The sequence below is a fragment of the Carcharhinus amblyrhynchos genome, chromosome 3 (genome assembly GCF_965287045.1).
Source record: "Carcharhinus amblyrhynchos chromosome 3, sCarAmb.v2.hapA, whole genome shotgun sequence".
NCBI classification, from domain to species: Eukaryota; Metazoa; Chordata; class Chondrichthyes; order Carcharhiniformes; family Carcharhinidae; genus Carcharhinus; species Carcharhinus amblyrhynchos.
In genome coordinates this window covers 137,063,990-137,075,073 of record NC_137326.1, presented here as the reverse complement: position 1 = coordinate 137,075,073, position 11,084 = coordinate 137,063,990, and the positions used below count along the sequence as shown (strand labels likewise).

Here is an 11,084-nt window from a genome sequence, read left to right as displayed (position 1 = left end):
CAACCATATCCTGGTAATGGCTACCACATCATATCCATTTAAGTTTATTTATGCTACCAATTCATTATCTTGTAACAAATGCTGTGCACATTCAGATGAACAGTCTTTAATTGTGTTTTACGTCATTTGTTGTAACACTGACCTGGTGCGCTCTTGTGTTTGGCGTGCTCTGTCCCTTCCCATCATAATCCGTTATCACAGGATCCCTACAGTGCAGAAAGGGACCATTCAGCCCACTGCGTCTATACTGACTCTCTCTGACAGAATACCGTACCCAGGCCCTTTCTCCCACCCGCCCTTACAACCCCATGGCTTATCCATCTGAGCTTCAGATCTTGGGACACTCAGGGGCAATTTATTGTAGCCAATCAGCCTACCCTGCACATCTTTGGATTTACCACTTGGATTATCACTTGCTTGCACTGTTGCCGTGTCCGTTCTGTTTAACTTTCTCATCTTTTCCTGACTTGAACCTTCTCCACCATTCTTTAGTCGCCCACAGAAGTAGTTTCTCCCTCCCTCACAGAGGTTGGCCTCTCCTGGTTGTTTTATCGAATTATCTTTATAAGTTGGTGAGAGGGCACCTCCATGTTGAAGCCCCTTCTCAGTCACTTACCCTTTGCTGCCACAGGCTGCTCCTCTCAAGCCAGAAGGCCCCTGATTGGCCCTCCAGCTTCACGGGGTGGGGGGCGTCCAGATCGCTAGACTATTAATCCAGAAACTCAGCCAGTGTTCCGGGGATCCAGATCGAATCTCACCGCGGCAGCTGGTGGAATTTGGATTCAATAAAAAATAGTCATTATTAAGAAGCTACCGATGACGATGAAACCATCGTGGATTGTAGGAAAACCCATCTGGTTCACTAATGGCCTTTAAGGAAGGAAATCTGCCATCCTTACCCGGTCTGGCCTACACGTGACTCCAGAGCCACAGCGATGTGGTTGACTGCCCTCAGGCAACTAAGGATGGGCAATAAATGCTGGCCCAGCCAGCAATGCCCATGTCCGATGAATGAATGAAAAAAAAATAAGTTGCCAGAATTGGACGGGGAAGAAACCTCTGTGCCAATTAATGTGGTCAAAATCCCAGGTCAATGGTTGTTCCCCTGTGTGTGCTTGAGTATAGGTGTGGGTGTATGTGGGCAGTTTAGTGGGGATATTTTGGGACCCAACGCCCACAAAGCTGAACCCCAGAAAGATTCATCGTCTGAGGAAGGAGGTGGGTGAGAACGGAAGAGAGAAAGTCAGGGTCAAGTAACCTCTCATGAAGGGGCCTTGGTTGGATTAGACCAGGCTATCGCCGGGTCACCCAAAATCTTTAATTCGAGGCTAACAGAATCCCCTTTGGTCAACAGGGACAGGAGGAAGAGATCCAAAAGCTGCGCTTGAAAGAGAAGATTTACGCCAAGTCCCTCCCTCGCCTGGAAACCCAGGGGCTGAAGGAAGAATTGAAATCGCTGAGGCAACAATTGCTGGTGACGGAGGGAGACTTACACAAGTCCGGCAGCGAAATCCTGGGGCAGCAGCAGCAGATAGCCACGTTCCTCACGGGCCTCAGCACAGACTTACAGTAAGAACTTCCAGCTGGAGAAGCTCCATTCACACAGCGTCAGAACCAGGCCGAGAAGCTGTCATCCCTGGCAGGGAGTAACCGTCTGCCCATAAGGGGTTGAGCTGGGATGAGGAGAGCATTGTGAACCTGTCAAATTCTCTATCCCAGACTGCCCTGGACGCTTGCTGTCCAGTTTGTCTGATATTATTAGATATTTGAACACAATGGGCGGAATTTTACATTCCTCCCAATGGTGGGGGTGGTGGAGGGGGGAGGGGAGGTGTAAGACTGGATAATGGTATTCCCTCCGAGGACATAATTTCACACCTGGCTGGGCAGGGCCTCAGCAGAATCCTACCCATTCACCTATCGAAACCCTTAGGTGGCCACTTCATGGCCCTAGCCCATAGACTGGCAGGAGCGCCTGCTGGGAGGGTGGGGAAAGTGGCATTTACACTTCTCTCCCTCATGTGTGGGAAGATGGTGGTGGGGTGGGGGGGGGTGTGGTTGCTTCAATCCGAAGGCCCCCGGGACTCAGTCCCAGGCAGAGTGCTGCAGTACCACTTCTGGCCACTGTAGCGCTGTGCCTGGATGGGATGAAGAGCTGTCAGCCGATCGGATTGGCCGATCGGGATGGACAGAAGTCCTGCCTACTGCCGGTCAACATGTCAGCGTTAAGCGGCAGTGGGAGAATTGGGAGCTGTGTATGAGGCACCAATCTCTCAGCATTCTTCAAAGCTCAGCTGAGGGGCCTGGAAGATCGGAACTCGGAAACTTGACAGCGCGGATTAGGCTTTCCGGACTTTGAACTCTCACTGCCATCCCCGCAGGTGGAGGATGCAGGCTCAAGATCAACCCCCTTGTGGAGGGAGTCACATCTTCTGTTTGAGGACACCCTCCATCCTGTGTGGGGCACCACCACCATGCGATAGACTTTCTTGCAACTCAAGACTGGGCACCCATGAGGCGCTGTGGGCCATCAGCATTGAACTCAATCCCAATCTGTAACCTCATGGCCTGACATACCTTCACCCCCACATCCACCTACCATTACCACCAAGCCAGGGAATCAGTCCTGGTTCATTGGAGAGTGCAGGAGGAGCAACACCAGGCATAACTAACACTGAGATATCAACCTGGTGAAGCTACAACCCAGAGCTAGTTGCATGGCAAACAGCATGAGTAGCAAGTAATAGGCAGATCTTAGCAATCCCACAACCAATGGATCAGATCCATGTTCTGCAGTCCTGTCCCACCCAGCGTGAATGGCGATGGACAATTAAACAGCGCATCGGAGGAGGAGGCTCGTAACTATCCCCATCCCCAACGATGGAAGAACCCAGCACATCAGTGCAAAATGCAGGTTGCTCGAAGACTCGAGTGAACTGAGGCCTGATTTGTGAATGCCATTCCTTTTCATTGGGTTTGAGGTCAGTGTGACCTCTGGCTGGGGGCGATGCATGGGGCAGGATCTGAACCATGATGTCGTGACTTAAAGGTCAGAGTGCCCTCCAGGCCTGACTGTCCAAAGACAGGTTGAGGTGAAGTCTGCACCACCTATCGTGCAGGAGTCAAACTTGCGATTTGAAAATCGCAACTCCTAACTTCAGTTTTCTGAAGACTCTTCCTCTCTCTCTCTCCACCCCCACACCAGCCACCTCCTGCCCACTCCAGTTCCCTCAGTAACAAACACCACTGAGCATTCACTGCTGTTACTCTGAGCTGGTTGCTAGGGGACGTGTAACAGCTGGTTAGGAATGTCTCTCCCTTTGAATGCCCCCTTTTTGGCTCCCAGCTTTTCTCACCCCCAACTGTGAGAGCCCTGACCCTGAGTTGTTCCCATCAGTGAAGTCATTGGGATGCGTCTTGTGTTCGACAGTAAAACTGTCTGAGTTTTCTCAAGAACTCCCCCAGTTTTTAACTTAGATTTTTTTGATCAAACAAACCAGAACTGAAGAACTATGAGCAGTAAAAGTGACACTGAGGCTGTCCGATTATGAAGTCTCACAACACCAGGTTAGAGTCCCACCTGAACCCTCCACATACCCGTCGAAGGAACACCGTTTCCGAAAGCTGGTAAGATTACTACCAAACCTGGCTGGACTCTAACCTGGTGTGGTGAGACTTCTTACTGTGTTTACCCCAGTCCAACGCCGGCATCTCCACATCATGGCTGTCAGATTACTACAGTGATCTCAGGAAGTTCACCGACATGCATAAGTTATCTGAAACTCTGCCGCCTTTCACACAAATTCACTCCGAGTCCTGTTCAGCCATCACTCCTGTCCTCACTGATCTAGCTTGACTCTCAGTCCAGCAATACCCTGGGGGCAATTCTCCCCAAAAAATTCTCAGTGCTGAATTGGCAGGAAAAATAGTGTAATTCACGCTGTTTTTTTTTCAGTAGCAGTTCAGTCTCGAATCTCCTACACTCTGTACAGTGCAGCAGTCACAATCATGAATATCATTAACAGCTCAGCAGTGGGGTGGGGGGGGGTGCTACTCACCCCAGATTCTGAGTGTTCTGGGCCCCGGCCCTTGTGCAATGGCCCTGCACTGTCAGACTCCCGTTTGCTGGCCAGCCCGGGACCCCCACGGCGCTGCCCCTTCACCACCCCGCCACCCCGGTCCGCTTGCTGCCCCCACAACCATTCCCAGGCCAACCCTGACCCCACCCCTGTTCTAGAGCGCCCCGGTCTCCAGCACCCCTCCCAGCAGCGACGATCCCCCCTCCACCGCCCGACAACCCCCACCTCAGCAGATTCCCCCTCCCCCCCCACATGAGGCAGACCCCACACCAGGAGGCAGACCCCTCCCTGGCAGATCACACCCTCCCCCAGCCCGTCCCAATCACTGGCTTCCCTCCAGCCCCGACCAATCCCCATGCAGAGTGGCAGTGGGGTTTCCCCCACCCCGACCAATTGCCCCATAGGCCCCCTCCCACAATAGGCTCCACCCACTTGACACTGCCCATTGCCCGTTGGGCAGTGCCAAGATGCACCCTGGGATGGGCACTTTGACCCTTGGGTAGACACCCCATTCCCCACCCCCCCGGGGGCCCCGATTGCTCCTCCTTCACTCCAGTGGGATCTCCTGCTAGTCCCTCACAAATGGGGAGGTGCTCTAAACCTCACCGGAGTGAAATACTCCTGAGGGGGTGGGAGGTTCTATCGGGCCTGGAGAACTCAGTCCCGGTTTCAATAATCACATTCAAATTACATGAAGAACAAATTAAAATCACTTACCTGACCTTCCCGCTGGTTTCCAATCGCGTCTGCTCTCCGAAAGTGGAAGACGCGCATCCATCGGGAACGCATGCACGAATCCCACAAAATCGCCGACACTCGATTCTCCCAACCTGATGTGCCAAAAAATTAGCGCTGCGCTAATTGAGTCTAAAATTCTCACACTTGTGTTAAAATCACTCCATAGCCTTGCCCCATCTCTGTAATCTCGCCCAGACTACAACCCTCCATGATGACCAACCCAGACGCGATGGGCCGAAGGGCCTTGTTCTGTGCTGGACACCCCTCTGTGGCTATCTGCGCTCCTCCAATTCTGGCCCTTGTGAGGATCTCCCAGTTGCCATCGCAGACCATTGGTGCCTTCAGCAGCCTGGACTCAAAGTTCTGGACTTCCCTCCTGAAATGTTACCCGTTAAATATCCGTTAAAACCTATTCCAGCTCCGGTTCTCAGTCAACCGTCCGAATGTTTCTTTGACTCAGTGTAAAATTTTCTCCGATGAAGTTTGTGTGAAGAGTTTTGGCATATTTCACAATGTTAAAAGAAATCGGGGCAGGTATAGCCCAGCCCGGCTGATATTCTAGCTCAGTTTTCCTGCACTATCCTCATAGCCCTTGATACCCTTAATGTGTCAAAATCTATCGATCTCAGCCTCGAGCAAACTCAGCGCCTGAGCCTCCACAGGCCTGTAGGATAGACAGCTCCAAAGATTCACAAATCTCCTCATCGAGGGATATGGGCCAAATATGGGTAATTGGGGTTAGCTTAGGGTTTTAAAAAAGACAGCATGGACAAGTTGGGCCGAAGGGCCTGTTTCCATGCTGTAAACCTCTATGACTCTAAGGGGCCAATTTTACGGTGCGAAAGTGTGGTAAAGTCGGGCGTGAGGCCGTTAATGCGATCCGCGCCCGTGTCCACGCAGATTGTCACTTTACTGAAACCCGGGAATGGCGGCGATCCGATTCACGCCCAAACCGGCACAATGGTGATTTCAATCTATTTGGCACGCACTTCAATTGCATCAATGAACTGCCCGTCCAACTTTATCAGCATTTCCCCCTTTACCACCACGTTTACCAATCCAGAACCGCGCCGTAACGGACCTGCTGAATACAAGTCTGAATCGGGCGCTCCAGCAGCTGGTGAGCGCGTTCCCAGCTTCCAACGGCTCCCTGACTCAGGTCAGTGGTGGGGGGGGAGGGAGGGAGACGGGTCAGATCATCCTCTGGTTGGTGGGTAGGGGAATGAGGCCAGATCGTTGTCTGGGGCAGGGAGGGGGAGGGGGAGGGGGAGGAGGGAGATGGGAAGATGTACCTCAGGCAGGGGGTGGGGGCAGATGGATCTCTGGTGGAGGGGCAGTGGGGTCCACTACCACTCTGTGAGTGATCGGTGGGGGTGGGGAAGGGGTAGGGGTGGTGATTGGTCTGTGTAGTGGGGGGGGACAGTGATGTGTGTGGGTAGTGGGGGGGGTGGATAAGGGGGACAGTGATGTGTGGGGTAGTGGGGGGGTGGATAAGGGGGACAGTGATGTGTGTGGGTAGTGGGGGGGGTGGATAAGGGGGACAGTGATGTGTGTGGGTAGTGGGGGGGTGGAGAAGGGGACAGTGATGTGTGTGGGTAGTGGGGGGGGTGGATAAGGGGGACAGTGAAGTGTGTGGGTAGTGGGGGGGGGTGGATAAGGGGGACAGTGATGTGTGTGGGTAGTGGGGGGGTGGATAAGGGGGACAGTGATGTGAGTGGGTCGTGGGGGGGTGGATAAGGGGGACAGTGATGTGTGTGGGTAGTGGGGGGGGGGTGGATAAGGGGGACAGTGATGTGTGTGGGAGTGGGGGGGTGGATAAGGGGGACAGTGATGTGTGTGGGTAGTGGGGGGGTGGATAAGGGGGACAGTGATGTGTGTGGGTAGTGGGGGGGGTGGATAAGGGGGACAGTGATGTGTGTGGGTAGTGGGGGGGGGGGTGGATAAGGGGGACAGTGAAGTGTGTGGGTAGTGGGGGGGGGTGGATAAGGGGGACAGTGATGTGTGTGGGTAGTGGGGGGGTGGATAAGGGGGACAGTGATGTGTGTGGGTAGTGGGGGGGGTGGATAAGGGGGACAGTGATGTGTGTGGGTAGTGGGGGGGGTGGATAAGGGGGACAGTGATGTGTGTGGGTAGTGGGGGGGGTGGATAAGGGGGACAGTGAAGTGTGTGGGTAGTGGAGGGGTGGATAAGGGGGACAGTGATGTGTGTGGGTAGTGGGGGGGGTGGATAAGGGGGACAGTGATGTGTGTGGGTAGTGGGGGGGGTGGATAAGGGGGACAGTGATGTGTGTGGGTAGTGGGGGGGGGGGTGGATAAGGGGGACAGTGAAGTGTGTGGGTAGTGGGGGGGGGTGGATAAGGGGGACAGTGATGTGTGTGGGTAGTGGGGGGGTGGATAAGGGGGACAGTGATGTGTGTGGGTAGTGGGGGGGGGTGGATAAGGGGGACAGTGATGTGTGTGGGTAGTTGGGGGGGTGGATAAGGGGGACAGTGATGTGTGTGGGTAGTGGGGGGGGTGGATAAGGGGGACAGTGATGTGTGTGGGTAGTGGGGGGGGGTGGATAAGGGGGGCAGTGATGTGTGTGGGTAGTGGGGGGGGGTGGATAAGGGGGACAGTGATGTGTGTGGGTAGTGGGGGGGGTGGATAAGGGGGACAGTGATGTGTGTGGTTAGTGGGGGGGGTGGATAAGGGGGACAGTGATGTGTGTGGGTAGTTGGGGGGGTGGATAAGGGGGACAGTGATGTGTGTGGGTAGTGGGGGGGGTGGATAAGGGGGACAGTGATGTGTGTGGGTAGTGGGGGGGTCGATAAGGGGGACAGTGATGTGTGTGGGTAGTGGGGGGGTTGGATAAGGGGGACAGTGATGTGTGTGGGTAGTGGGGGGTGGATAAGGGGGACAGTGATGTGTGTGGGTAGTGGGGGGGGTGGATAAGGGGGACAGTGATGTGTGTGGGTAGTGGGGGTGGTGGATAAGGGGGACAGTGATGTGTGTGGGTAGTGGGGGTGGTGGATAAGGGGGACAGTGATGTGTGTGGGTAGTGGGGGGGGTGGATAAGGGGGACAGTGATGTGAGTGGGTAGTGGGGGGGGTGGATAAGGGGACAGTGATGTGTGTGGGTAGTGGGGGGGTGGATAAGGGGGACAGTGATGTGTGTGGGCAGTGGGGGGGTGGATAAGGAGGACAGTGATGTGTGTGGGTAGTCGGGGGAGGGGTGGATAAGAGGGCAGTGTGGGGGGGGCCATTACACCCACTTGTTGCTCCCGGACTGCTTTCTCCACATTCTGCAGCTCGGGAGCGATATGAAATGGATACGCTTTGTCCAATTGTTTTTCTAATAGTGCGTGTGCGGTTCAGAGCTCTGATCGTTTCGGCTGTGTTAAGCCCCACCCACAGCGCGTATGGGACTGGAGATGTGTTTTTCAGACTGAGTGTGTATGGGGAGCGTGTGTGAAAGTAGATTTCTAAGTCGAATCTGCATTACGCCCAGATTCAGCACTTAGAATGAAAGTGGTAAAATATTGTCCTGTGGCTCTATGAATCTATCTGAATCTCAGATGGCCTGCCTCTGATTGTGAGACTGTGTCCACTGGATCTACACATCCCACCCAGGGGAAGATTCTTCCTCCCTTGCCTGTTGAGCCCTGGGAGAATTTTATATATTTGAATGAGATCACCCCAGAGAATAAATTCCAGAGAATAAAGACCCAGTCTATTTAATCTTTCCTCAAAGGACAATCCCTCTAATCCAGGGATTAATCTAGAGAACATTTGATGTGGTCCCACTGTAACAAGTATATTTCTCTTCAGGTAAGAAGACCAAAGCTGTACTCAATAGTCCAGGTGTAGTCTCACCAAGGCTCTATACAACAGTGGTTAGCACTGCTGCCTCACAACACCAGAGGCCTTGGTTTGATTCCCTGCGTGGATCACTATCTGTGTGGAATTTGCACATTCTCCCCATGTCTGCATGGGTTTCCTCCGGGTGCTCCAATTTCCTCCCACAGTCCAAAGATATACAGGTGAGGTGGATTGACCATGCTAAATTGCACCTTAGTGTCAGGGAGATTAGCCAGAGTAGGTTGTGAGGAGAGGGCCTGGGTGGGATTGCGGTCGGTGCAGACTCGATGGGCCAAATGGCCCCCTTCTGCATTGTAGAATTCTTTGATCTTTACTCTGTACTCAAATCCTCTTGTAGTAAAGGTCATTTGCCTCCTTAATTGCTTACTGTTCTTGAATGTTAGCTGGCAGTGACTCATGAACAAGGACACCCAAGTCCTTTTGAAGTTTAATGCTTCCCAGCCTCTCACTATTTAAGAAATGCCTCGCTTTTCTGCTTTTCCTGCCAAAGTGGATAACCTCATATTTGTCCGCATTGTATTCCATCTGCCAAATAAATGCAAGTTGTTGTTGTCTCTGTATCAGCTAAATATTCAACCCAGTTCCTCAACTGAGTTCTTAAGGAATATAATTCTACTCGACATAGAAGCAGAAGTAGGCCATTCAGTCCATCGAGTCTGCTCTGCCATTCAATGAGATCTGATGTGTTAATTCTCAACTACTTTCTCACCTTATCCCCACAACCCTTGATTCCCTTACTGATTAAAAATCTGTCTGTCTCAGCTTTGAACATACTTAATGACCCCGCCTCTACAGCCCTCTTGTGGAAAAGAATTCCACAAATTCGCTCTCCTCTGAGAGAAGAAATTCCTCCTCATCTCTGTCTTAAGTGGGTGACCGCCTTACTCTGGGATGATGCCCTCTGAACCTAGACTCTCCCACACGGGGAAACAACCTCTCAGTATCTACCCTGTCAAACCCCCTGAGAATCCGATATGTCTCAATAAGGTCACTTCTCATTAACTCCAATGAGTACAGGCCCAACCTACTCAACCTCTCCTCATAAGAAAATCCCTCCGTCCCTGGGATCAGCCTAGTGAACCTTCTCTAGACTGCCTCCTATAATCCACTATGCCACTATAATCTTTCCTTGGATAATGGGACCAAACTGTACAGAGTTTGGTCTAACTAGTGCCTTGCATATTTTTAACAAGACTTTGGCTTTGATCATTCACTATCTGTTCTCCACCTCAGGAAGGCAGCTGTGAAACAGGACTCAGGATATTACCTGTCATCCGCGGACTTCCATCACATCCGCAATCAACTGGATGTCATTTGTCGAGCTTTGCGTGAAGGCTCACTGAGATCACTACCTGCCGAGTCACCAGAGGCCCAGCTCACAGCTCCCCAGGTAACAATTCACTCCATCGCCTGGTGTGAGGCAGCAACATGACAACAGAAAAGTCCTGATGGGGAAACGTTTGGACAAGTCGCACTCGAGGGGGCACAGATCAGCTAGATAGTCAATATCTTTTCCCAAAGGTAGGGGAGTCTAAAACTGGAGGGCACAGGTTTAAGGTGAGAGGGGAGAGATACAAAAGAGTCCAGAGGGGCAATTTTTTCACACAGAGGGTGGTGAGTGTCTGGAACAAGCTGCCAGAGGCAGTAGTAGAGGCGGGTACAATTTTGTCTTTTAAAAAGCGTTTAGACAGTTACGTGGGTAAGATGGGTATAGAGGGATATGGACCAAATGTGGGCAATTGGGACTAGCTTAGGGGTTTAAAAAAAAACAGTGGCATGGACAAGTTGGGCCGAAGGGCCTGTTTCCCTGCTGTAAACCTCTCTCTGACTAAGACAGTGAGCACGGTCGTGACATTAAGCCGAACACATTTGCTGGAACTGGGAGCTAGGGGGAAATGACAAACTGGAATTTTACCGTCCCGTCTGCCTCATGGGAATCGGAGGGGGTGAGGGGCGGATCACGGAAAGGGCATTGACTTGGGGCGGGATTTTGCTGTTTCGCAACGAGCGAGGTCATAAAATCCAACCCGCTGATACCGTTCCAAAAAATACCAATGATAGAATAAAGCTCCCTCCCGGAATGCAGTTTGATTTTGAGTGTGTCTCGGATTCTGTACCTCCACTGTTAAACCCTGAGCAGGTTATAATACTTTCCCTGTGTTCTGGCTTTGTGTTCCCACAGGACGTTCCTGTTTTGCTCCAGGTGCCAACGCCACCTCCTGAGAATGGATATAGTCTGTGAGTGAGTTGCATTGTAAGAGCGCCGCTGGACTTTTTCAGTTAGGGATCTTCAGTTTGCTCCAGTGTCAGGCAGACTTTGGGAGGTGTCCCAGTTTAGAACATAGAAAAACTACAGCACAAATAGGCCCTTCGGCCCACAAGTTGTGCCAAAAACATCCCTACCTACTAGG

At 52.3% G+C, this 11,084-nt stretch overlaps 1 protein-coding gene across 1 annotated transcript in view; it reads left to right on the top strand.

The window, feature by feature from the left end:
• The window catches only part of LOC145341277 (uncharacterized), a 32,952-nt gene extending 22,847 nt beyond the window's left edge, over positions 1–10,105 (top strand). The window contains exons 8-9 of the mRNA XM_080186202.1: positions 1,355–1,569; positions 9,907–10,105. Coding sequence (XP_080042328.1) covers positions 1,355–1,569; positions 9,907–10,105 — 414 coding nt within the window. The remainder of the gene's footprint in view (positions 1–1,354; positions 1,570–9,906) is intronic.
• The last annotated feature ends 979 nt before the right edge of the window (positions 10,106–11,084 follow it).